The 27552-nt window shown below is 37.9% G+C and overlaps 1 protein-coding gene across 16 annotated transcripts in view; it reads left to right on the top strand.

The window, feature by feature from the left end:
• Positions 1–27552, top strand: part of MCTP1 (multiple C2 and transmembrane domain containing 1) — a gene marked incomplete at its 3' end in the record, with an annotated part of 559050 nt that overhangs the window by 468173 nt on the left and 63325 nt on the right. For all 16 annotated transcript variants that reach the window (XR_014239262.1, XM_082375756.1, XM_082375755.1 and 13 more), the window contains one exon: positions 16074–16127. Coding sequence is in view for 15 of the 16 variants with exons in the window: in XM_082375756.1 (XP_082231882.1) it covers positions 16074–16127 (54 nt within the window). The remainder of the gene's footprint in view (positions 1–16073; positions 16128–27552) is intronic.

Raw genomic sequence — 27552 nt, 5'->3', positions numbered from 1 at the left:
AAAGATAAAAAGTACATAGTTGGGTAAAAATTCTGTCTTCAAAATATTGGTGGATAGTTGAGATTAATACTAAAATAGGAAAGGATTTCTTTGTCTGTTTATTGTTTATTAAGGAGACCATTTCCTTTTTGGAGACTTAAAGATCACAGGAACTGAAACCCCCTACCTTTTCCCCACCATGGTGCCTGTTCTAGTTTAATGAAAAAAATGAGATGTAATCCTTGCCAAGTAAGTTTTGCTGCATATCATGAGCTGAACCCGTTGAGGACAGAATAAGGAAACAGCCGTTCCTGAGTCTAATGCTGTAGACTTAGAGATGCACATGAGAAAGAGGTGTGGTTAGCAATGGTATTTCACCTCTGCTGTTTCTCAGTCAGACTTGTTAAAAATAAGCAATTCTAGATCTAAATCTATCTCTACTTGGACCATGACATTAAAATTTATAGCATAAGAATTGTTAGACTTTTCCAGAGAAAACTGTTTAATACAAACTTCATTCAGAAATGTCTGTGGCATGAATGTCATACTTCTCTTGGTTTAAGCCATCACTCCAGAACCAGGGGAAAATCACCCCTGCACTGCCCATTGGGCTTGTACCAACTATCCACATTACAGTTACTATAAACTGAGATTTTGTAAGAGTAGATGCCAGGAAGTGATCTTTACTTTGGAGTTAAAAATTTTCGAATCCTCATTACACCCTGGGCACTGTGTTAAGCACTTTCTTTTATCATGTCATTTAGTTTTCCCCCAGGAGAGAGAAGATGATTGTGTCAGCCCAGCCCATGTGTTGGGGCCTCCTAAATCAGGTGACCGCCTATTCTCTTCTCTGTGACAAGGAAGGGAACATACGTGGAAGAAGCATGGCTACAAGAGCCCTTCCTTGAGAGAGGGGAAATCAAATCTCAGAGGACGAAAGAAACAGGTTGGCCAAAGAAACCAGAGCTCTATTATACTCTCACTGAGACAGGTATCATCATTCCTACTTCACATACAGGGAAACAGGGTAGAGAGGTTAAATAGTTCCAAAGGCACACAGTTAGTTAGAACGTGGCAGAGTGGGTGTTAGGATCTGTCAGTCTTTCTGAAATTTGCACTCCTTATCACACCTCGCAACTACATTTCCTCTTGAGGCTATATTTTGGCCCATCCCAGGTCTCCCTGGGTACCTTTTGAGCACATTTCTCCTTTAAGCTTCAGAATGGTCAGTAGTACTAACTCTATCTTTAAGCAAACAGATTGTTGGAAAACCCTCATTTTCCCCACTCCACCCCCATGTCCTCCTCACCTCTCATTCAGGAAAATGGAGCAACTTGAATGTATCAGGTATCCTGCTAAGCCTTTTAGAGACATGGTCTCCTTTAATTCTTCATAATAATTTTTTTTTAATTATTATCATTATTTTTAACATCTTTATTGGAGTATAATTGCTTTACAATGGTGTGTTAGTTTCTGCTTTACTTCATAATAATTATATCAAGTAAATGATTCTAAATGGTTTTATCCTCATTTTACAAAAGAGGAAATTCAGAATCAAAGAGAATGATGAATAACAAACTCCACAGAGTAAGTGGGGCGCAAAGCCAGCTCTGCCCTGTTCTGAAGCCTCAGGGTATTTCTGTGGTACACGTTTGGGCATGCCTTTACCAAGGGGTCCACTTTCTAAGTGTTTGGAGCCTTACCTGGAATCCCAGGTATCCCCAGATTCCTTCCTGTGAGGTACCTGGTGACCTCTCAAGAATGGGTACTGATCACCTGTTTGATCCCAGGTGACCCCGTTCATTTCAAAAAACATTCATGACTGGGAGGACTACCTTCCATCCACCCAGGTGAGCATGGAAGAGGAAATTAAAGCTAAAAATCCTTCACATTAGTGAAGAAAATCTTTGAATATCTTTGACATTCAAAAATTCTTCAAGCAGTGCTTTTTAATTACATTTTAAAAGAGCATTCATTTTTACTGTCATGATATGCCTCCCACTTAACAATCTTAGTTGCCTAATCAATGGAGTCATTAAAAGACTGAAGAGTAGGCTAGATCAATGAAATCATTCTCTGACTCATGATCTCACTGTGATACAAATTGAGCCCAAATCTGTCTGCTAAAATATTTTAGGAAATACTGAAATGTTTTGTTAGTTCCCTCACATGGCAAAGCCCTCCATGCTTCTTTTCCCCTTTAGAATAGCACTGACTATATTTGTTGTTGTTGGGACTATTCCACTTAGGCCCAGAACATTGATGTCTAGAAATAAAGCTTGTAAGTAGAGAATTTCCTTTGCCACCATAAATGCTGTTGATTGGACAATTTAGGATCATCTGCCAAAGAAACATCTGTTTGTTTGACCTGATTTCCTGTAAATCAAACTCATTTATTATTTTCTCAGCCAGTACTCTCAGTTCCAAAGAAGTCCTCCTGGTGGAATATTTGAATAAGTAGACTATTGAATAAGTGAAATATTCCTAACAGGATCTGAAAAGACTGGCCAAAGCTGAGCTGAGAGGGGCGGACTCCACACGAAAAGCACTTTTGGTGCGTGGTCAGACTCTTGGCACTTCAATAAGGGCTTTATCATTCACAGAAAGTAGCATAGATCAGAGCCTCCTGAGTTTGCATCTCAGTACCAGAAAAGACCACGTACTTGCTCTTAACAGAAGCAGCACTGAGTCATACAGCCTGTAAACACGTCTAAAAATTGATGATCACTCTTTTCTTTTTCCTGCTTATTTCAACAAATTTTCTCAAATTTTTAAGAAGGTCACCAGCTTGCAAAAATGTGAGGAGGACCATGAAAAGAACCAGACCTTTATTTTTTCAACACAATCACAAGCATAAAGAGGTAGAAACCAACAGCCAATCAGATGTCAGTAGAAAATTTCATCCCTTGTGACCCTCTCAAATCTGTTCAACCACTTAGATGTGCCAGATTATCACTCAGTCTACAGACTGGTGCCCTGTACACTGATGACCATCACCTCATCAGGCTCTGGACATACCCCAACAGGATTTCCACATTTTTTCCACTCTTCTCAAATGCCCCACTCCCACCACCATGCTACATTCCCTCTCTCTCAGGTGACCAAGGCCTTCTGCGTTGCAAATTTTCCTTGAGCTCCAACCCCTGAAGCCCTCTGAATTTGTTCCCAGTTTAGGGTTGCCAGATTTAGCAAGGAAAAATACAGATGCCCAGTTAAATTGGGATTTCAGATAAACAACAGGAGATATTTATATAAAAATAATATTCAGTATTTATCTAAATTCCAATTTAACTGGATGTCTTGTATTTTTCTGGCAACTTTCCCCAAAATCACAGCTTGTATTCTTACCTCAAGACTTGTAGGAAGGTGATAGTTCTGAAACAAAATGCTGATTTTTTTCCCTCTGCTACTTTTGTCTTTCCATAATATCTTTGAGCATGGCATAGAAGATTCCTCATGTGTATGCCCCACCCAAACCATATAGCTTCAGCTTTATCTCCCCTGTATTCCAGCAGGATTGTTTGTTTGTGTGTTTTTTGGTTTTGAGAATGGAATGTTTAATGAGCAAAAGGTGGAGATAGTGGGCAGAAGGGAGGAGGCACAGAAATGAAGCAGACAGTGCCCCCTTCTCTTTTGTCATCTCTTTCACCCAGAAAGCAATCATTCACCGCTTGGGAGAGCAGGAAAACAAAGCTCAGAGAGCTTATGCCACTTACAAAGGCTCACACAGCATGGTGGGACCGGAACCCACTTCCAACTGGTTCCCAGGCCTGTGTTCTCTGCCTCTCCTCCAATGCACCCATTCCACAGGCCCAGGGTGGGCAAAGACTTGGTCCACATAACACAACAGAAAGCAAAGGAAGGAAGGAATGATGCTTCTCTCTTTGTATAGTTGGGGAAACTGAGGTCTAGGATAAGGCAGTAACCTCTGCACTGGCAGTGAGTTTGTGTGGGTGGTACTGTGTGGGACAGACGTGGTGGCCCAGGGAAGGGCAGTGCAGGCCCGGTCTTGAACTTAGTGGAGGTGCTCGTGCTGCGCCTGGAAGCCGCATGGGCACCAGAACAGATGTGCAGCGGGCCATCCGGCACGATGTGTGGCACTGTGCCAGGACAGGTGGCTGGAGCGCTTGAAGTCCTTGCTGAAGGAGCCAAACATCGAAGGGGTTGAGCTCAGAAGGCCCGCCCACAAAGAGGTGGGCACACTCCCTTGCGAGGGCCTGGCTCTCCTGGGGCACCTTGCTCTGGGATGAGCTCCAGGGCTCCTCCTCCAGCTGCACCGTGAACTTGGAGGAGACCCTGTGGGTGTTGATGAGCAGATGGGAGCCTAGGCGTGCGCAGGTCAAGGCCCCGCAATGGAGGAGGAGGTCAAGTAGTGGTCTTCTGCCATGGGGGAAGGGGAGCTTTGAGGGATGGGGTCTTGACATGGTCTTGAGAGAGGAGGACCCAGGGTGACTGGGACAGCTATGGCGGCAGCAGCAGCATCTGGAGCCGAGTGTGTTTGTAGTTTCCCAAATAGTCAATACACTCTCTCTATAGCTTCTACTCGTTTCTTAAAAAAATATATGTTTGCGAATGTAAGGTGTAGTTCTTGCTTGTCATATATATTTTATTTTTTACGAAAATTGGATCACATTAAAGGCACTGTTAGCGTACCTACTTTGAGTTTCCCTCAAATTACTGGAAAACAACATGATTTTTAATGACTGAATAATTTTCACCATATGAATACTTTATTTTTTCTCAATTAAACACTCATTTTAGAAATGTTTGTTTCCAGTGTTTATGCCATCTCAAAGAATGCTGCAAAGAAACCTCCTAAACAAATCTCTGAGCAGGTCGCCGGTAATGTCTTTTGACAAAGTCCTTGAAGGAGAATTTCTGGGTCAGAGTATATGCATTTTGAATATTTTTGGTAGTTAATACTGACTTGCCACCCATTAACGTTTTAATATTTTATATATATATGCCTGGGTAACCACCAATTATCTTCATCATTTCCCCTGGCGAGCCATCTCTGACTTCCTGCCCATTCTCACCCACCCCTACCCCTACCAACCCATCTCTACCATCATATACTCCAAGAGCTTAAGTGAACCCTCCCCTCTCAGTTCCCATATCCCCCTAGCTGTGTTATAATAAAAAGCTCACCGGGGGTCTTCTTCACCTGCCCCAGACTGTTCTAACTGTATCTTCCATCTGTGTATCTAATCCCAGCACAGAACAAGATGTCTCAGATATAGCAGCACAGTAGTTGCTCAAAGAAATGTTTAATGAATGAATACTAAGTATGTTAATCTGCTTTTTTTTCCACATCAAAAATTGTCTAATTTTCATTCAACAAAAATGTATTGAACATTTGCAGGCACTGTGCTAGCTGTTGTCCAAAGATGATTAAGACCCGGTCCCAGTAAATCTATTATACTTCAATAAAAATAAAAGAAAGAGGGAGAGATGGAAAAGAAGGAGAGAAAAAAGGACCTGGTCCTTGCCCATGACAGTTTGTGGTCTAGTGAGGGAAACAAACAACTAAGTGGAATACGTGGGTACAATAGGTGCAGTGATCGAGGTCTATATATGAAATGCAGAGCGTGCAGCCAAAAAACATTTAGATCATCCCAGATACGTGTGCGTGTGCTGCATATATAAAGAAAGAGGGTCTACCTATCTGTGGCCACAGCTCTTATTCCAACCTTCCGTCTGTCCCTTCACTCAGTAACTCCATGTTTGCCTTTAATACTTCAGTGCATTGTCTATCTTTTTACTCTATTCTCAAACTGCAGCTCAACTTCAGATTGGAAGATGAGTGTTACCTGTACGTGACATGTCAGTTCACATAGAGAAAGATATAAAGGAAAACAGTTCTATTTTTAAAAGTCAATATACTAAAGATCCTCCTGTCTAGAAGGCAGACTTCTTTTGCTTTAGATCTATTAGGACTCAAGAGAGATATTTAGAATTTAAAGTTAGTGGTAGTTGCTGCAGAGGACGCTTATAGTTACTCTCATACTGCAGCCCTCACCATCTTCCTGAATCGCTCCCACCTTGCTCAGATTCCCCAGAGATACATATGAGAATGTAACAAGGTAAAGAGATACTCTTCATTCCTATAGAGATTTCTGCCCTGAAACCCAGCTCTTTTTCCACCAAATGAATTGTCTTGGCAGCCTTGAAGGAAACCTGAAGATCTTGCCCCCATAAATTTCTCTGAATTTCTGAATTTCTCTTATTTGAACCCCAGTTGACTCCTGGATCCCCAGGAACTCATTGGAAAACCAACTTCCTAAACTCTCCTCAAAGTCTCCCATGGATCCAAAGAATTCACCATCTCAATGGTTTTCCAAAGTGTCCAACCCAAGCATCTACCCATTTGTCAACCAAATGGTTTTATTATTTCTGTTCTCTTTCCAAAAGGTCTGCCTCCACAATTTTGTCATTTCTGTCGTTGAAGAGTGGGACTTAGGAGAGGAGAAGAAAGGATATCCACGGTTTGGGTCTCAATTCTCAGGGTGGCTGTGTTTTCCCACCTATTTCTAGTGATGTTCTGTTGGTTCTTTCTAAATGATTTTACACCCTCCTCTTGGTAGATAGGCAAAACTCCTTACACATTATGGTGAGGGAGATAGCATGTAGGACCAACAGAAGCACCTTCTGGCCGACTCATGATCCCAGGACTAGTTTGCATCATGCCCCGTGTGGTGGGGTGGTGTTAGCTGAAGGTTTCACACAATATTTGTGGAGACTTACTGTCCCTAGTCCAGAAAGGGGACAAGAAATGGCAAGACTTCAATTAACAAACTAAAAATAGAAACAAAGTGATATGTCTTTATCTGCTTGTGGAAAAAGTTTATAAATCAGAACCATTGTTGGGAGTCCAATAAACCTGAGAGTTTTGTATTCTTTGTTTTTAGTGTTCCATGAGATAAATTTATTAAGAGCATGTAATTTTAAAGCCTTTCTGTACATAGAACTGGAGTAGTATGTGCAGGTAACCAAACTAAAATATGCCTTCAAGGGCATTTTCTGTCATGTGTTATTGAATTTACTTCATCATTCAAGAAAAAAGACAATAGTCATGATACCATATCACTTATTTTTTAAACAATAACAATATTCTGGTAACATGCTTAAATGAGAGACAGTTCACCTAAACAAAGTTTCCAGATATGTTACACTACCATGGGCAACAGCAGAAACATCTTAAAAATGAGTGTTGCCACTACCACTTTACAGTTGGTAGAGGTTAAGAGTCCAAACTTAGAAATTACAAAGACCTGGCATTACATTTCAGACCTTCCACTTGTTAGCTGTATGAATTTATTCATTTCCCTAAGCCTCAGTTTCCTCACCAGTAAAATGGGGATAATACCTACTTTTGTTGAGGTCTTATGAGGATTAAAGAGACAGCACACTGTGTTAAGCATATAGTGAGTGCTCAATAAATGATAATTAGGCACCTGATTATGTATAAAACAGGGCAAACCAGTGGGGGTAAAATGGGTGTTTAAACATAGTAGAAGTAACCACATCTCTTAAACAGTTCACTTGTAAGAACTATTGAAGAGAATGGTTTTCCATGGCCGTTAGTCCTTCTTGGTTTTGAACTTGTGGACAAAGATAGTAAAATTGCCACAGAAAGATTTCCTGTGTCTATAATACCCCTACTATATATATGGAAGTCCCACAAAATGAAAACTACATTTTTATCAACAAAAAAAGCTGACAAAGAAATTTGAACAATCCTCTACAGATTAAAGCTTCTTGAAAATATAGAAATACCAAAAATATATGCCATTTTACAGATCATATCCATAGATATTTGGAAGAAACATTTTTCTTGATTATAGTAATACAAATCTCCACCATGCACAGGGCATAAAGACAAAGGCCAGCAGCACCATGAGCAGAGAACAGGGCATTTCCTTCCCTGAAACCATCACTGAGTCCATAGCAAAATACTCTTTCCTAACAGCTTCACTCTGGATGTTGACTAAGAGAAGGAGAAAGGTAAACCTACTAGCATACCAGGCCTGGGCACAGGGACTAATTTTAATAAATCAGAATAGAACATGAAAATGTCAACTTAATCAAGCATTTAAATTTTATTAATCAAGCCTAATTTTTATGAGTGCAAATAATCACTGAAGCTGGACAAATTTGTTCTTGATTGCATCAGAAACATAATTTTAATATTTAATGGACTGATGAATTTAAATGGAGAATTATCTTTATGAAACATGTTCCTCATAATTTGCCATTAAATGAGAAATTTTTAAAAACTCAACATAAATCTTACATAAACGTTATTTAACTAAATGTTGGTACTATAAATATTATAAATACATTATGCACTAATTTAGCAATCACACAGTACACTACATAAAGCTGAAATGATAAGTGGACCAGGCAAGCTTTTCCTAGAATATAGAGCTCTGGGAAGCTCATGATAAAATGGATACAGAGGTTTTGTGTGAGGTTTCCTGAACATCCTTTTCATGCAGGCTTTTGTGCTACAATTCACCATTCACCATACACATTCTTTCCAGTTCCAATGTAGAGACCTACATAGGCTGTCTTTTGGGAGGTGATTATTCTTTACAAAAAAGGTAAAAATATTTTATCATTATTATTTATAGAAAAGAAATACAAGGAAAAAACTGAAGTTTTCTATGATTTTTTGACATTCAAAATCTGCTCCATTTTTAAAGTTAGACTTTCTGACATAATGTTCTCAGGCCTCAAAATATTCTAGGCACAAGGGAAAAAAAAGAAGAAGAAAAATCAAATTAGCATCAGAATATTTTTCTCTTCAAATGTCCACCTATTCTTCTCACCCCCTCTACTACTCCCAATTACATTGCTTAAAATAGGCAGTAGCAGTGAATTTTTGTAAAAAGTAAATCAAACCTAACAGAGCAATATGGCTCAAAAGTTTGCTCATGTTAATCTCCAAGATTAATGGTTTTTTGTTTTCAAATTCTATTGTTTAAAGGTACCTAATCTTCCCGAAGTGTAGCATTTACCTTTATTATATCTGCTAAACTATACATTTACCTGAAAAGAACTTCTTGCCTATTGCAACTCTAATGCTCCCAAACATATCTGATGGGGTTAGAGTGAAGAACATTTCTGAGAAGACTGGAAAAGACTGGAGATCATAGCAGCTCCCTCCCCCTGCTTTGCAGAAAATGTTTTAAATAGATAATGTGTATTAGACACTTTAAAAAAATTCCTAAGGTTGTTTTTAAAACCTGAGACATTTAAAATTGTGCCCTTTTTTGTTACAAATTTGTGCTTCTGGAATGGAAACTTGGTTTTATAGAGAGAGGCTAAAGCATATAATTTTCTTTTTTATTTGAAATCTGTTTATTATTAATGAACAAAAATGTTTTGCTTTGAAAATAGTAAATTTTATAAAATAGATTAGTGGTAAGTCTAGTTATCTTTTAATTTCATTTGCAAAGCACATTAAACAATTCAATTTTTTGGCCTTTTGTATAATTTTTAACCTGAAAAATAACATTGCTTCAAGAAAGCATTAGTATTTAAAAAGCACATTGCAGGTTAATAGTTGACCTGTTTTTTCCCTGCTCAATCAAATTAACATGCAATATTGTAAAGACGCCAAGATTAGAATTTTCCCTACAAGCGAAAATACAATACATTGTGAAGCCTTTAGATGGAGACATAGTTCAAATAAACACTAGAATTCTGTTCACAGTGCTTTGTGTAATTATAAAAATGAACATTTAAGGATACTGAGAAGGAAATATGAAAAGAAATTCATTTAAGATGCTTATACTGATTATAGAATTTATATTGTATTTAGCCTTTCTTAATGGAAGGGTTTTTCTGCATATTAAGCTGGCAAAGACTAAAAGGTTACATACTCTTGGCCAGTAAAGTAAATTTACTGTCCTTGCACCTTACAGCAAAGCATATTATACTGCAAATAAGAATGCTATTGTTGATGATGCAGAATTCAGGCCGTATGTAATCAGTGGCATGCATCAAAAGTCATCTGATAGCCACATTAAAGCCACATTTCCTATTAAGAATCAGAATAAATTATAACATGGCACTTCCCAGAATGAGCCAAGGAAACGCATTCTGCAAGAAGAAATAATTGTATTTGAGTGTCTCTGTAAAAATCCGGAAGTCTTTTAGCAGTAAGTAATAATGCTTTTCTTTTTAGTCTGCCTTCTTTTGTATTGCAATATATTCAGCTTCACTGGCAAGCCTATCACACTAATTATTATTACATCTAGTGGTTCAGTTATCTTGATGACTACTGTAGCTGAAATACTCCAAGGTCAAATTCTTAATAACGTGAATCAAACTAAGCAGCCATCATACATGCAGTTGCTTTTGAGATAGACTAAACAGTGTATTCCAGACCTGTTTATGGGTTTTATTATTCTTTCAGATGTGGAGTAAATTATACGTACAGGTTAACTGCACCATTCATTTCGCAAAAGTTCCTTATCAAAAATCTTGAGAGGTGCAGGTGTCCTGTGGTGAAAATGACAGCACAGGCGCACCTATAATGATCTTATTGACCACAAAAGTCTTCAGCCCAACCTCCAGTGCTTTTAAGTGATCTGAAATAATCTGAGTGGTTGGTTATATACATCTTCTCAATTCATAGACTTTCAATAATTTCATATGATACTTGCACGTGTAATACATCCATTGGCACACAAATGCCTGTTCTGCTTGGTTTATGTACACACAAAATGGTATAAATGAACTCCAGACCATGTTGAAGCAAACTGTTCTACCCAAATTCCTCCATATCTCTAGAGTGGAAATAAGCATTTAGTTTGTAATGTATCCAAATATAAGCATCTGTACACATTTGGATGTTCTATGAATATAAAATTAAATATGAAACTTCTTTCTTTTGTGACAGTTTTCTTTCTTTAATTTTTTAACATCACAGTTGCACATCTGGACAGCAGTGATTTCTTCTTTAATTTAAATGTGTTGCTTTTTTATAGACCGTTTTGAGTAAAGCAATTTGAATTGTGCAACTATTCATTCTGAACATAGAAAAACATCCATTTAATTCAAAGATTATTTCTGAGGGAAAAAGTAAACATATAAAAGAAACTGGTTTGTGTCAGCTTTGGCTTTCCAGGGTTTTTGGCTTTGTGGTACTCAATACTTACCTTACAAAGGTAACATAACCAAGATTTTTCCTTTTTTGTTTAAAGAGATATAAATAAGTGGAAGACTTTAGCCCTGGGAAAATCATAATACAAAGTGTTTTAAGAATTATTCATGGAACTTTTAACCCCCTTTTGTCATTTTAGCTTTCAAACGTGCACCCTAGATTAGTATTAAAAAGCAGGACTTAGTATCCACAGTCCCATGATGATTTTAATAGTGAAGTTTACCCGAATCTACTTTTCCTCATCCTTTTACTGTTTTGGTCTGCCTTTTCTGCATCCTGCTGGTCCCCTCCCTTATACATCTTTGTCTAGTGTCATATTGTCATATTTTTGTTCAGATTACCAGCATCATTTTTAACATTTTCAGCCAACTAAAATTTTATTTCCTTGCAAATCATAAAGCATTTAGTTGTATCAAATTATAATTAAAAGTCATATTAATAGACCTCCTATACAACTGTATAAAACATACAGATTCTTCAGATGCAGTTTTGCTCCATTTTGAAAATGGATTTTTAAAATATACAGCTACGTATTATATTTTATATGATAATGACAAATGTTCAGCAAATGTGGACTATGAAAGAAGAAATATTATGGTTTTAAAAATAGTGTTACCTGCTTATTCTTTGGCTGTAATGTAGCTGGAACGCTGCATTAGGCGCTGTCTACGTGTGTTTTTTTAAATGTCATCTTTATTAGTATTACATTCAAGGAATAGTACCAAGAATCAGTTTCTTTCAAGACCTTCCTCCAGTGTGTGGCATATAAGTCTGTGACGGGCGACATTACAGAAGGTCATGTCACTTTTAACTGCTTGCATTACATCTTTCTGATTTCCCTAGTGCCCTTCCTTTGTTTGATTAATACTACTTGCTTTCAAGCAAGGTATCAGAAAGCATAATTTGGAAAAAGAATTCTAGGGCCAATCTGAGATATTCCCCCTTATGAAAAGAGGAAAAAACCCAACTTTGTAAAAATTTATCTTTTCTAACACATGCATTTTTGTCACTCTTCGTTTTTTTTTTCCTCAAGGAAATCCTACAGATGTGTTGTTATTAAATTATTGCTGACAAATGTTTGGGCAACTGGACTTTGTATACTTGAAAACAAAACTATGTAGCACTTATTTGGTTTTATTTGAAGAGGAAAGAGCTGGAATTTGAGACTGGGACTCCTTTATTTTATTTGTTTCCTTAGTTAAGTGTTAAACTCCAGCACTTTCTTTCTAAACAGTAGGTGTTACTTGAGTTCTCTGGGAAAGGTTGCAATTTTGTGCAATCATTAAATGCACTTCAGTGATATATACAGTTTGTTTTTAAAAGCTCAGTTTGCAGTTTCTGTATTCATTGCATTTGGCCAGGGCTTATGTCTTAGAGCACAGCCCAGCTTCTGAGACACTGTTGCCTTTAAAGCCATCCATTTCATTGCACCCTTAAAGCCTGAAAATTAGTTGTAAAACCATTATTTTAATTGGGAATCTTTATCCATGACTCTACCTGTGCCCCTTTATATGTTCCTTAGTGTCAATGAAACATGAACCAGAATTGTGTATGTCATTCAGAACCCTGAATATTTTGCCCAGGAAAAAAAATATATATCATTTAATTTCCAAAAATTAATGTTTAAATATTATTAAATTGATGTTATTTCTACTTTTATTAGTAGCTCACATTTTTTAGTACTTCGGTACAGGAACTGTGCTGAATACTTTAAATACATTGTCTCATTGGACCCCTAATCAACACTGTGGGGAAGGTGCTATTACCATCTCCATTTTCCAAGGCACCTTAAGCTTCATCTGAGAAAACCATAATAGTGGGATACATTCTGAAGCAGCTTAAAGGCATCACTAGGAAACCATTATAAATCCTCACTTGTAGATGTTTATGTTGTAACATTAAAAAGTCACTGAAGGAGGGGAAAAACCCTCACTCGGGTGCTACAACACAACACAAAGGCTCTCGCTAACACAACACTTTTCTGCCAAATGTAAAAGCAAATAGTTGTGTTTGGGTGATTCTGGCTGCGCATTTGTGGGGCAGTTGTGCGTAGCCAATTACCCACTTGTGCAGGGTGGGAACAGTTCGGGTTTTGCAAATGAAGAGCCTGATTCTGTACACCTTTTGAGTCCTTCTTGAACATAAGATCTGCAACTGATCTGTGAAATGCATAAATTAACTTCTTGGTTTTTTTATGGTTCAATAATATTTTGAATCTTTGAAAATCAACTTAAAGATAGTGGAGATCTCCAAATCTTAAAGTAACAGTTAAATATCCATGCTTTCTATTGCCAGGCAAATCTTTGAAAACAGTTTGAATATTTGCTTTTATTAATCTGCATCATTGATTAGGTATAAGTCTTTGCAGGTGAGCTAGTTGAGTTCTGTGAGATAAATGATAGGCCCTCTCCCAAAATGCATGTTCAAAGATATGAAACATAGATGAGGTTTTCTTCTGTTCAGTCTATCAACAAATATTTCTTGAATACTTACTATGAACTGCTAGGCACAGTCTGACACCATTCTGCCTTCCTTGCACTGTAGTACGACGGTAAGTACTGAAGAGGAGAGATACATAATACATTCTTAACAATAACCACCTAAAATATTGTTTGATTTTTATGTATAAGAATAAAAGTATAATATTCATTTCATTTTCCATATTTGATATATGACTCTACATGAGTAATTTTAGGAAAAAATTACTTAATCTAATATATATCAAATAATCATATTGTATACCTGAAATATATATAATTTTTATTTTTTAAAAATAGATAATGACCAACCTTAAAATATTACTTAATATAAATCTAAAATTTATAACACCATTTTATAAGAGATACAAAAGTATAATCATTAAAAGAATCATGTGAGAAGTCAATCGTTTTTTTGTTTTTCTTTTCCTTTTTTCCCTTTTTTATTTTTTATTTTTGGGTTTTAGAACTGGGCAGGGTTTCAGAGCTGGCTCTGCTATCCCACAATCTGGGTTTGAGTCCTAGTTTAGCTACTTGCTGTGTTAGGTGAATTCTTTTGATGCAACACAATGTACTGAAATATTGTGACTGCCTCTCCTGTTTCAACCTCCATCACAAAGGTCCCAGTTTGGAATAGGCTGGCATACAGCACCTCAATTATACACTGTCACTATTGTTGTCTATATATTTATGATATGCATGCTTCAAATTTTCAGGAAGTTAAAAGTCAACATGAAAGGCTATCTGATGGCCCCCATTTAAATTCTATTGGATTATCAGCCTCTTGTGGGCTGACATGACTATAGATGAAGTATATGTGTGTTATTCATCTTTCTATTCCCACAGTCCCTAGTACTGTGTGCCTTGGACAAGGGCATTTGTAATAAATGCTTATGGAGTGGCTGAGTATAGCTAGAATGTCAAGAGTCCTTCTTTCTTGCTGAGGCTGAACTACTTTATATGCCCCCAAAATCAGTGTAAACTCTAACCCGATACTGGAAACAGAACATTGTGCTACTCTGAGTCTTTTGAAATGCTGAGTGTCCAAATGAAAGACCACCAGATTCTACCACTTAATAGAAGATTTAAAGTATGACATTAAATTAAGAACAATTTCCCAGTGTCAGATGCTTTTAGTTATATATCAGTTCGTGAGAACTAGAAGTTTGTGTTTGGGCTCTTCTTTTAAATCCGTTAATGCTTTTAGAAACTTTGAGAAAAATTATTAGGATAACTGAGGGTCCTGACGTATTATCTCAGTTTATGTAACTCTTTGTTTAGTAAGTCTTAGTTACTGAAGTTTTCATTCATAGCATATTCCTGTCTCTATCCTAAAGCCACATGAAAGAAGAGCTAGCTATCTCTGTCTTCTAAAGTTAGGAGCTTTGGGAGAAAGGTTTTAAAATATTTGATAACCATGATTCTGTCGAGTTTATTCAGAGATAAAGATACTGGATAAAAAAATAGAAGCACCACAAGAAATTATATCAAATGGCATAAATACAGTTATAAGTTAGCACTTACCTGAATAAGAGCTCCCCCCAGAGTTTTAAAATTTTTGGATTCCATGGAATGTGTGTGTATAAAAGCATGATAAAACACCTGAAATGGGGTGAAGTCTCATTTGTAATGCCTGTAGTTATATATTGATCCAGGCAAGGGGAAATTGTTTGGCAAATCCAAAATGACTATACCATTCTGCTGAAGTAGGTAAACCAGGAGCCATTAAAAAATGCATGCGTGCGTATCTATCTACATGGGTTATATATACATAATATACACATTTGATTATTGAACACATCTCTTATTTTCTTTCGGTAGTAATGTTCATTCTCATAGCGTAATCCATGTGTAAAATCACAGAGAATTAAAATTAGAGTTTCAGGTAATCCACAAAATGAACAAGTAATTCAGAGATGGTCAAGAGTTGACACTTACATGTCAGAATTAAAATTGGAGCCATGAAAGATATTGTTAGCTTTATGCCATAGCTCACCAGCATGAATCAATGAAGAGGCATAGATTTTTATCTTAAGGTTTGGTGACAAGTAAATTAGAAATAGCAGAGCTGTTTTCTGCTTAGTTATCTAGCTCCAAATTTAAAGTGCCTAATTAATATAGACAATGGAGTAGGTAAAAAAAGAAATCTCCTGATTTAAAGCATCCTTCAAATTAGTGTTAGTTTACCTTATGCATATTTCCAATTCTTTAAATTGTCACAGAACATTTCACACAAATAGGGTTCCCCTGACTGTCATTCAGTTCCCTGATGTTCATCAATTAAAGGCATAGCATTTTCCTAATCTCTATCTCTAGATCAGATATTCCCTCTCAGTGCGTCTGTTTCAAATGTTAATAAAGTTTTCACTTCTAAAAGGTTCAAAATGACAGAACAAAATTCTCTCCTTTAAGAGCATGAAAACGACTTCTGTTTCTGTCTGCAGGTAGTGGAGGACATGCTAGAGGACGAGGAAGAAGAAGATGACAAAGATGACAAGGTAATTATCTTTCCCAGCACTTGGGTACCTGGGGATGGGGAAATGTAGACATGACACTGTTTTCACAGACAGTTAAAAAGGAGTTGAAGTGTTTGAGTCCAGAAAATTGGACAGTGCTGTTTATCATCCTAACAATGCCACTGCATGTTGCAAAGAGGGAGAGAGGGCTATAAATCGTCTTCGCTTTTGTCCAGAGCTGGGTCAAATATTTTTCTGCCAGGAACAAAAAAAAAAATAATTCAGCTTGTCTGGAACTTGATAGCTCTCACGAAGATAACGGCAGTGACAACTGTTTTTGAAGGGCAAAAATTTGTCCTATCTTGAGTATTACAAATCAGGCTACACTTGGGGGGAAGAGAGCAGTGAAAAAAATAGCAGCCTGCATGTGTCAAACATGGATATTGTCATCTGTAATTTTCCAAGAATTGCTCAGCAAAAGAACACGTGCGCGGAGGGCTCCAGAGGGCATTTAAATAAACCCGGTGCTCACTGCCCTGGCTTAGACTTGGAATGGCCCGCGGCTCCTTGGTCAGGAAAGTCTGTTCAGAGAGGCTCGTATTTTGATTGCTGGTTGGCTTGGGGTTGATGACCACAGTAGATAACAGCTAGTTTCTGGGACCGCTTGGATTGGTTGTCCCCTGGGGAGAGGGGACAACTGGAAGGAGGGATCAGAATGGCCTTGCACCACCGCAGCAGTGGCTGAGGTCAGAAGAACAGCTTTCTATGGCAAGGAGGCTAGGGATGCTGGTTTATCATCATCTTTGGGCACTTCTAGATCGAAAATCTAAGAAGTCTTAGGGTGCGATTGGGGGGCGGGGAGTGACTGAGGGGAGAGTGAGAATATCATTCATTATTTCCACATTGTTCAGCCTATAACACCAGATTTTGACCTTCATGGAATCTATCTGACTTCTGTTACAGTAAAGCACTGAAATTTTTTAAAGAAAGGAGAAAAACAGTGTATCTTAATTTACGCCCTTGACCTTTGATTCCAGTAGAGATGTACACTTGTATCCCAGTATAAGAATTTGAGTGCTGGAAGCAAGCATTGGAAATGTCAAAAAAATTCACAGTGATTAGTTAACTTCCCAAATGATTTTTTTCCTGACATATTCAATGCTGGAAGGAAAACAGAAACATACACACACACACACTTTCTCCCTTCTACTGCTATTTGAAACATTTTTAAATTCATAGAGTTTTTATGTGAGATTTTTCTTCTGGACATCACTTAGTCATTAGCAACATCATCAAACATAAAGTAACAAAATCTCCTTTCTGCAAAAACACATATGTGCTTGTTTTTAATGTTGAACAACATGAGCATACACTTCTGGCAATAAATGATATGATTTATTGTTAAGGTCAGTTGTAGAGCTGTAGAGAGCTTGTATTTAAACTCAGCATGCCAGCTCTGAATCATCATTTCTCTGCTGATAAACACTGATCTGCCATCCATTTATGGCCATTTTCCCTTGCTTGTTGCTGCTTTATTATTAAAGCCACCTTAAAGGTCCATTCTGGTAGCAGGCGTTCCCCGAGAAATGTTAGTAAGTGGAAACCCTTGGTGAAGCCTAGTACTTCAGTGCCCCTGCTTGAAGTCAACCTATATTTTTTTAGCCAGTTTGTTGATATTCTATACCACTAATCTCCCTTTTTGGTCATCTTTTAATAGAGAGGATGTTAGGAGTGGCACACTTAGATGTTAGCACACCTGGTTAACCAGTTCACCAAAACATAGATGTCAAGTAGAACATGCCAGGGTAGAAAAAACCCCAGATCTCTGGAGTGGCATCTGTTGTTATCCAGTGTTTGGTTGTCTGAGATTGACACCCTGGTTCTAACATATTTTCAGGTCTCGTTACCAAAGTTGATTAAAAGCGAGCGCTTAAATGACTGTGTGAATTTAACTGTATTCTTCTGTACAGGATGCAGACAAACGGTGTGTTTTCCGTATGAAAGGATTGTGAGCAGATTTTCATAAATCCAACCCTTTATTTGAGTGATATATAAGAAGATTTTGCTTTTTTTCACTCATAACACAATTGATAGTATAAAAATCATATCTGAACAAAAAGAAGATTTCAAATATAATAATTCACAATAGACTTTTAGAGACTTGCATCATAGAGGGAAGAATCTTAGAGTGGAAAGCTTATATTCTGGAAATACAAAGTTTTTAATATAAGAAATGAAAACATGAAAGGATCCTTCAAGTTTCTATTTACCAGTTTCCGTCTCTCGACTGGCTCTCGCAGTGGTAAATGTAAGTCTTGGCTATCAGATGTGTCTGAGTGGGAGAAGGGTAATTTCCTACTTTAAAAAATTCATTGGTTCCTCTATTTAAAGTTTGTGTATAGAGTCATGCGTAATGGAGTTTCATGAGAAAACAAGTGTGTTTTTTGCCATACGAGCAGGTACTGACCTCTAGCTCTCATTATTTCTCTGTTTTCTCATATGGTATAATAGTGGGGTCAGGTCAGCGGGTCCTCTTATAGGATAAAAGTAAAAAAGATTAATAAATGTGCCAAAGCCTCACTTTAATTGAACCTGAAGCATGTGTTGCAAGTATGTAAAATATGTCCCAGATGTTTCACCAGGGCTAGTGTCTTGGCTTTCCCTGATTACCACAAGGCAGCTATTAGTCCTGTAACCTTTGGACTTGGGGGTAAATGGGGTATTACGTGGCACAGAATGAGAGCACCTGTTTTCCATTCAGCAAAGACCCCTGGCAGGCTTTGCCTAAGCCCATTCATATGTTTTCACTTAGCAGATTGTTGGGCGATTATGAAAAGTGTCTTTCTTTAGAGCCAGCATTGATATTAGTCACTCACAATGAAAGGACAAGTCATTGGCTACTTGACAAGGTCCGTGTGAGCAGAAACTGAAGTTGTTCACTTCTTTTGAGCTTGGAGTGTTTTCCCTCATCATAATTACATAGATGGCATATATAGACACAGGTATAAGAAGTTGAAGCAAAGATGATAATTACTTAACAGAATAGTTTTGTAATAGCTTTTCTTTAGTACTGACTTTAGCACCTGGGAAGACTTTGGTTAAAGTTGGTAAAAACAAAGTCATGATTTACCTGGATTCCCAGATCTTGAAGTTTTTCCACATTATGGGCTATGAGTATTTTTTCGTAAGTTCTTCCTTTTTACTAAAACAGCTAATCATTAATCAGGTGAGGGTTTGTGATGCTCAGACTTATCCTTTATTCTAAGAATCCATTGTCCACATTTGCTTAAATCTAAAATTAGGTGGCTTCTCTCTTAATCCAATTCCATGGTTTTCACAAAGGCAGAGAATATGGGTTTTAAATGGTGAGTCTTAGTTATAAATCATTGACTTGTTAATATTTTCACTTATATCTGCATTATGTCGTAGCTCTAGGTTAAGCTGTGCTGGAGATGAAATTTTTCTTGAATTAAATGTTAGAAAGACATCATATTGCATTCTCATTTGCCTTTGTTGTAAAGCATTCTTTCAGCCATCAACCACAAAGTCACAGTTTGATCTGATTTTTTTACCTGACACCAAATTCTGCCTTTGTGGTTAATACAATATCTTTATAAATAAGGCTTAGATAAATTACCTACGTGGAACTATCAACAAACCATATAAGAGTGTTTTTCACCATGTTACATGTAATAATACAGTGGTCAATCTGCATAATCTAGACATCTAATTAATGAAGATTAGCTTTTGTTTTGTAGCTTTAAAAGTTTAGGCATGCTTCCCATGTTGTGTCCTACCCTTATAATAGGATCCAGCTGCAGTATCAGGAAGCAGAAGATAGAATGCAGGTTTTCCTCAGGAAAAACATGGATCCAAATACGTGGCATTCTAGTAATGTTTATCGAAAAAAGATATTAAAATGTTCAGACATTTATGCTTACATTGCTTCTCTTTTTTCTTCAACCATTATGTCAAGGTTACTGTGTTTCAAGATAAGTAAGCTACAATGAATGAAATATATCTGAGTTACGTCAGAACACAGATTATTTGCCTTAATTCTCAAGATCTGTATTTTCTGGTTTGATCCTCCAGCCCTAAACATGTATATAATATACCCAAGATGCATACATCTCTGCATCTCAAATCAACTGTGAGGGGGGGAAGAAAGAGATAACTCTAATAAGTAAGTGGTATGAGAGGAGCTTTTAATCTGACAAAACGGTATTTTCTAGTTATAGTAGATGAAATAACTACATGGTGGGGAAATGGATTAAAGCTTTGGAGAAAGGCAGGAAAAGAGGAGACAAAAAAAAAAAATCCTAACTTATCTTTAAGTGGAATACCATTGTATTAGCTTATTAGTATTTTATTTTGTATTTATTTATTTTTATTATTTATTTTATTTTTATTTATTATTTATTTTAAAATTTTGTGGTTAGTATTTTATTAGTAGTATTATTGGTGTTATTGCTGCATAACAAATTATCACAAACTTAGAGGCATTTTTTATTTTAAAATATTTATTTGCTAGGACTAGCAATAGTTCATTGTAAAATATTAAAATATGATTTCTGTTTCTTTTTTTCATATTTTAATTTTATTGGAGTATAGTTGATTTACAATGTTGTGTTAGTTTCAGGTGGACAGCAAAGTGATTCAGTTATACATATACATATATTCATTCTTTTTTAGATTCTTTTCTCATATAGGTTATCACAGAATATTGAGTAGACTTCCCTATGCTATACAGTAGGTCCTTGTTGGTTAAATCTACCTTATATATAGTAGTGTGTGTATGTTCGTCCCAAGCTCCTGATTTATCCCTCCCCCCCTCGTTTCCCCTTTGGTAACTGTAAGTTTGTTTTTGGTATCTGTAAATCTATTTCTGTTGTGTAAATATGTTCATTTGTATCTTTTTAAATTAGATTCCACATATGAGTGATATCATATGATATTTGTCTTTCTCTGTCTGACTTTCTTCACTTAGTATGATAATGTCTAGTTCCATCCATGTTGCTGCAAATAGCATTATTTCATTCTGTTTTATGGCTGAGTAATAATATTCCATCGTATATCTGTACCACATCTTCTTTATCCATTACTCTGTTGATGGACATTTAGGTTGCTTCCATGTCTTGGCTATTGTAAATAGCGCTGCAGTGAGCATTGGTGTGTGTGTATCCTTTCGGATTATGGTTTTGTCTGGATATATGCCCAGGAGTTGGATTGCTGGATCATATCATAGTTCTATTTTAAGTTTTTTAAGGAACCTCCACACTGTTCTCCATAGTGGTTGCAACAGTTTACATTCCCACCAACAGTGTAGGAGGGTTCCCTTTTCTCCACACCCTCTCCAGCATTTGTTATTTGTAGACTTTTTGATGATGGTCATTCCGACTGGTATGAGGTGATACTTCATTGTAGTTTTGATTTGCGTTTCTCTGATAATTAGTGATGTTGAGCATCTTTTCATGTGTTTTTTGGCCATCTGTATGTCTTCTTTGGAAAAATGTCTATTTAGATCTTCTGCCCATTTTTTGATTGGATTGTTTGTTTTTTTGACATAGAGCTGCATGAGCTGCTTGTATGTTTTGGAAATTAATCCCTTGTCAGTTGCTTCATTCGCAAATATTTTCTCACATTTTGTGGGTTGTCTTTTCAGTTTGTTGATGGTTTCCTTTGCTCTGCAGAAGCTTTTAAGTTTAATTAGGTCCCATTTGTTTATTTTTGTTTTCATTTTCATTATTCTAGGAGGTGGATCAAAAAAGATATTATAGCGATTTATGTCAAAGAGTGTTCTGCCTATATTTTCCTCTAAGAGTTTTATAGTGTCTGACCTTACATTTAGGTCTTTGATCCATTTTGAGTTTATTTTTGCATATGGTGTTTGGGAGTGTTCTCATTTCATGCTTTTACATGTAGCTGTCCAGTTTTTCCTGTACCACTCATTGAAGAGACTGTCTTTTCTTCATTGTATATTCTTGTCTCCCTTGTCATAGAATAATTGACCATAGTGTGTGAGTTTATTTCTGGTTTAAAACCATACACATTTATTAGCTCTCAGTTCAGTAGATCAGAAGTCCAGGTGTGGCTCAACTGGGTTCTCTGCTCAGTCTCACACTCAAGGTATCAGTCAAGATGAGTTCCTGTCTAGAGGCTCTGCAGAAAAATCCACTTTCAAGCTCATTTAGTTTGTTGGTAGAATGAAGTTCCTTGTAGTTGGAGGACTGAAGCCCTTGCTTTCTTGTTGGCTTTCTGCTCTTCGTCTCCACTTTCCATGGCCCCATCCATCTTTATATCCATCAGTGGAGAATCACCCCTGTCTCAAATCTCTTTCATACTTCAAATCTGTTTCTTCAGGAAGAGCCCAGTTGTTTTAAGGGCTCACCTGATTAGGTCAGGCCCACCAAAGATAATCTCCCTTTTTAAAGTGAACTGTGCCGTGTAACATAACCTAATCATAGGAATAACTATCCCATCATATTCCAAAATCCCCCTCACACACAAAGGCAGGGGATTATTTAGGACATATACACCAAGAGGTAGGAATCTTGGCAGCCATCTTAGAATTCTGCCTGATACTACCATCTAGTCCCACCCATGCTCTAGAACAAAAATGGAACAGTCTTTCCATTTCTTGTTTTGCTAGACCCTGATATAACTATCCTACAGTACAGAAATTAGAAAAGCCTGCCTGCCTAGACATGTCCTTTCAAACATTATAGGAAACATGTCATACCAGAGGTATAAACTGAGATATATTTTATAGTCATAGTACAATATGTTCCACTTGCTTATTATCTAATTCACCTCTGCACTGAGGGCGGTTGGGCATGCAGAAAGCCCAATGGGCTCTTTACCCTTGTTGCTTCCTTCTGGGGAGAAGAGCAAATAAGAATAAAATTGGCAAAAAGTGGGAAAGGGTCCATTCCTCCTATTGGGAACCTGTTGATGCCTGGACCCACTGAGCAGATAGCCTGCTGACCTAAAGTCAATAGAAACAGTCTCTACTTCAACTAGAATCATAGCAAAATTAAAACTGGTGGATACCCAGGATAGGCAAAAGAAGGCTGCCTTGCTGCCACATGGCCTTCTGTCTCCTGGAAGGCAGGAGGCCTTCTGCCTGCACACACGCAGTTCACTCCCCCATTTGGCCTCCTCAGGAGCTGCCTCTGCACAGCCCTTGGGCCAGAGCCCATCCAGCACACATGGCTGGCCCCTGGAGCCAGGCTCCGTAACACTGTGACCCTGACTGGGGCATCAGGGGATGTGTCCACAATGACTGAGGTTTGCTTGATAGGTGGCATGGGCCAGAGTCCTTAGCAGGAGTCTAGGATTAGGGGCCTCTGGCACCAGGGGCACCAGTTGTTTCTCATCCCAGGACCCCCTTATGGGCCAGTGGAACTTCTGCAATTCCATGATTCCTTTCTTTGAGCCCCTGACACTCAACAGGTCCCAGTGCATCCTCTCCCTGCCCCTTCTAGACCTCATTGTAAAATGAGGAAACCATAGTTCATACAACTTAAGTGAATTGCCAAAGGTGATATAGACAATAAGTGGCAGAGCCAGGGCTAAAACTCAGGTTTCCAAATATGGCATCTTTACCCTTCCTTAAGGTTTTCCACTAAAAAAAAAAAAAAAATGTAGATGCAAATTATCTCAGAGATGATCTTTAGTAGCACAATCAGAGAACATACTATCCAACCCAGCTAGGGGCTGTTTACATCTAGGTTTCCACTTCTTCTCACTGTTCTCTTATGCTTTCAGCTCTTTCCCATCATACCAGCTAAGGGGCTATGTGATAGGAAGAATAATAGCCCCTCAGAGAGGTCCCTCTCCTAATCCCTAGAACCTGAGAATATGTTACACTACATGGCAAAGAGGCATTAGGTAGCAGATGGGATGAAGGTTGCTAAACAGCTCACTTTGCAATAGGGCGATTATCCTGGATTATCTGAGTGGGCCCAATATTACAAGTGTCCTTAAAAGTGGAAGAGACCATCAGAGTGTGCAGCAATGGCCAAAACCAATGCTCAGAACCTTCCCAGCAAGAAAGTAGAGCTGCTGAAACATCTGGACCACCTGAAGGTGGAGCTCTCCCAGGTGCACATCGCCCAAGTGACAGGCGGCATATGGTCCAAGCTCCCGGAGACCTGAGCTGTCTGCCAGTCTGTCACCCTTGTTCTCACCATCATTAACCAGATTCAGAAGGAGAACCTCAGAAAGTTCATAAGCCCCAGGATCTGCTGCCCAAAACAGCATGTGCCCTGCACCACAGGCTCAACAAGTACAAGTACAAGGAGAACCTGAAGATCAAGAAACAGCAGCTGAAGGAGCAGCCATAGAGGACCCACCGTGGGAACACACAGTCAGGGCCAGAGCATTGGCATTAATAAAACACACACTGACTGGGGGCGGAGCAGGGAGGTGAGCGGCTGTACTGGCTTTGAAGGAAGAGGAAAGGCGCCATAAGCCAAGGAATGTGGGCAGCCTCTAGAAACTGGAAAGGCCCCTAGAGTCTCCAGAAAGAAATGCAGTCTTGTCCACATCTTGACTTTAGGCCAGTGAGATCCATTTTCAACTTCTGAACTGCCGAATTGTAAGATAATAAGTTTGTGTTGTTTAAGCCTAGGTTTATGATAATTTGTTACAGCAGCAATAGGAACTAATACAGGCACCTTCCAACTGCATTTTCTATACTTCTCAAAAAAAACGCTGCATTTCAAAGCACTAGATCTGAGTTCCTAATTTTTCCTTATTATCTTAGTCCTACTCTTCTGTAAAAATATGGCTCTACAGTTCTTCATTTAATATGGAAACCAAAAACAGAATCTAACAAAACAAATATTTTTCTCCAAATTGCCTTAGTTTTTATTTCAGAAAAGTTTGTCCAAAAGGAGAGTGGGTTAGAGCCCATCTCTAGTGCAGTTGGTTACTCTCCTATTGAGGAACCTCTGTTATTCATTGGTGAGTGGAGCACCAAGGCGTGGTAAACAACTTCATTTTTCAACAGAAGTTCACTTCCTCACAACATTCATTCCATTCCTTAAAATGTTTCACTCTGCAAAGAACCAGGGCAGACGGTACTAGCCTTATTTAGGTCACAGACCCTTTCAGAATCTAAAGGCAGCTGTAGACTTTCTCCCCAGAAGAAAACATATAAACACATATACAAATAACTTTTTCGTGCCATTTTTTTGCAATGGGAATTGAATTATTTTACAGAGACTATAACGTATCTTCCTACAGTCTTATCTCTGTTGTTCTCACCACATTTCTCTTGACATTAATGCCTATTTTCCTCAAACACCTGAGATAAATGCAAATTTTTCAAGTAAAAATAAAGTTGAATTCAGCTCAAAAGTAAGCTTCTACAAGAAGGCTGATGTTTGGCTTTGATATTAAAATTACGGAGTGTTTTTTTTGACACAGCAATAGGCTTGTTATTTTTGACATCTGTTTGACTATGACTTTTCAGTTTCACAGCAATAAGTGCTTAAAATACTGATTTGGCAAAAGAAAACAGTAACAAACAAAATGGGAGCTGCTGTGGCTTTATTAAATGAGGGTTAGGCATAGTGAGATTCCTAGAGTTCTCCAAAATCCTTGTTGAGATCATGCTTTGAGAAGTCTGCATCATTAATGCTTTGTCATTTTTTTTTAAAGGATCAAGTATTCATGGTTGCATGTTAAGGTCATCAGAGGCAGGATTAGCTTTCAAAGGGTTATCTAAGGATTCCAGCTGTCTGTGGGTTTCTACCTGTAAACAAATTGGGAAGCTTTGTCGCTCCTTGTTCCAGTTTGCAGAAGCCCTTCTCCAGCCTTGGAATGTTTAGGTAGCTGTCTGCCCCCCACATGCCCGTCCAGAGTGGCTGTTGAGCTAAAAGAATTTAAATGAAAAGATTGATTACCTAGGTAATTTGGCAAGAATATCCATCAAGTAAAGCTAACTATGATTGGACTATTTCCTTTTGGGTTATTCTAATAGTTGGATTTCCTTTGCCTCAAAAAAGAGGAACTTTCATTTGAAGGTCAACCAAACATTTGAAGACAGGTCCTCTGGAAAGCTAGTTAACTTCTGTATTGCAGAAATGAATTGACTCTTCTACTCCCATTTCTTGACAAAACTTCTTGAAATAGAAGTGTGTCAGCCCTGGCTCTCAGGAGGTTGACAACGTTCATAGAAATAGAGACAAGTTTTTCATGATCGCTGGCAGAGTCGTTGACACTGGCTGACACAACTGCATGTTGAGATGAGGAGCATGATTCTTCACCAAAGCAGCAGAACCAGATGTGTTGCCAAGCGTCACAGATGCTCCATCTGAGCGAAGAGTGCCAAGATTTTTATTCTGCCTGAAAGTTTGTTTGGCAAAGAAATTCTTCACCATGTTAAAGATGTTGACTCTGCAGGTTCTAAAAGGAGTTCACGAAGTAGGAATTCTTCCTTGATTGTGATAACTTGCCAACAGGAGTTGGCTATGCAAATGGAGGTATCTATTTTCTCTAAGTTACATGCAAAAAAAGGAAATATTAAAGAAAGGTCAGAAGCTCTGTAGTGATGACATCATTTGATGAGAACACAACTTCAAGAAATGTGTGGCTTCACCAAAATATGTCAGTGGCCTCTGGGTTATTTCTCTTGGTGATATGTTGAACTCAAAAAATGTTTTAATACAAATCTTTTTTCTTGGGGAAAATCCAAAGCCAGGTAAAGTTCCAGTCTGTAAAAATCAAGATATTTTTATATAAAGAAAAAGATCCACAATGTCTAATAGATTTTTAGAGTACGCAGCCTTCAATTTTATTGGTTCCATGCTTCCATGGGCCAGAATCTTGTCACACAAGAAATACTGCACTTTTTGTGTTTCATCACACTCCATAATTAGTATAGAATTAATAGATATAAAAACTTCATGGTACTTTTTTCCCTCTTTGAAATTTTCCAACTTTAGCTAGACTCAAAGTAAACAAAGATATATGGCTATAATCATGTTAGCAGGGTGTGTTTTCTTAGATTCCTATCAACAGGAAACTATTCTAGAGGTCTTAACATGGTAGTGACAATGTCACCTGTCTCTTTACCTTCTTTCTGTAGCATCTATGGCAGATTGCCTTCTGTTCAAAATGTACTTTCCTGCCTACTGATCTCAGACTTGGCCACGTAACTCACTTTGGCTGACCCATGCCACTTCCCAACATGAAGGCTCAAGAGCCATCCTTGGCTCTGCCATTTCTCTTTTTTTCCCCCTGAAACACAGCTGGAACTGTCCATGTAGGAGGTCTTCCGTCAGCCTGAGTTCTGGAATAAAGATGACGTGGAGCCAACCCATATGGACAGGTAGCGTGAGTAAAAAATAAGCCTTTGTTTTTATAGGCCTCTATGATTTTGAGGTCTTTTTTTCACTGCAACATAATTTAGGCTAGGCTGATAGATACAGCATTCTATGCCATATCCTCTGCGTGAATC

Source organism: Balaenoptera borealis (assembly GCF_965194805.1).
Source record: "Balaenoptera borealis genome assembly, chromosome: 2".
Classification (NCBI taxonomy): Eukaryota; Metazoa; Chordata; class Mammalia; order Artiodactyla; family Balaenopteridae; genus Balaenoptera; species Balaenoptera borealis.
The sequence above is the reverse complement of the archived record's forward strand: the minus strand, read 5'-3'. Positions and strand labels throughout refer to the sequence as shown.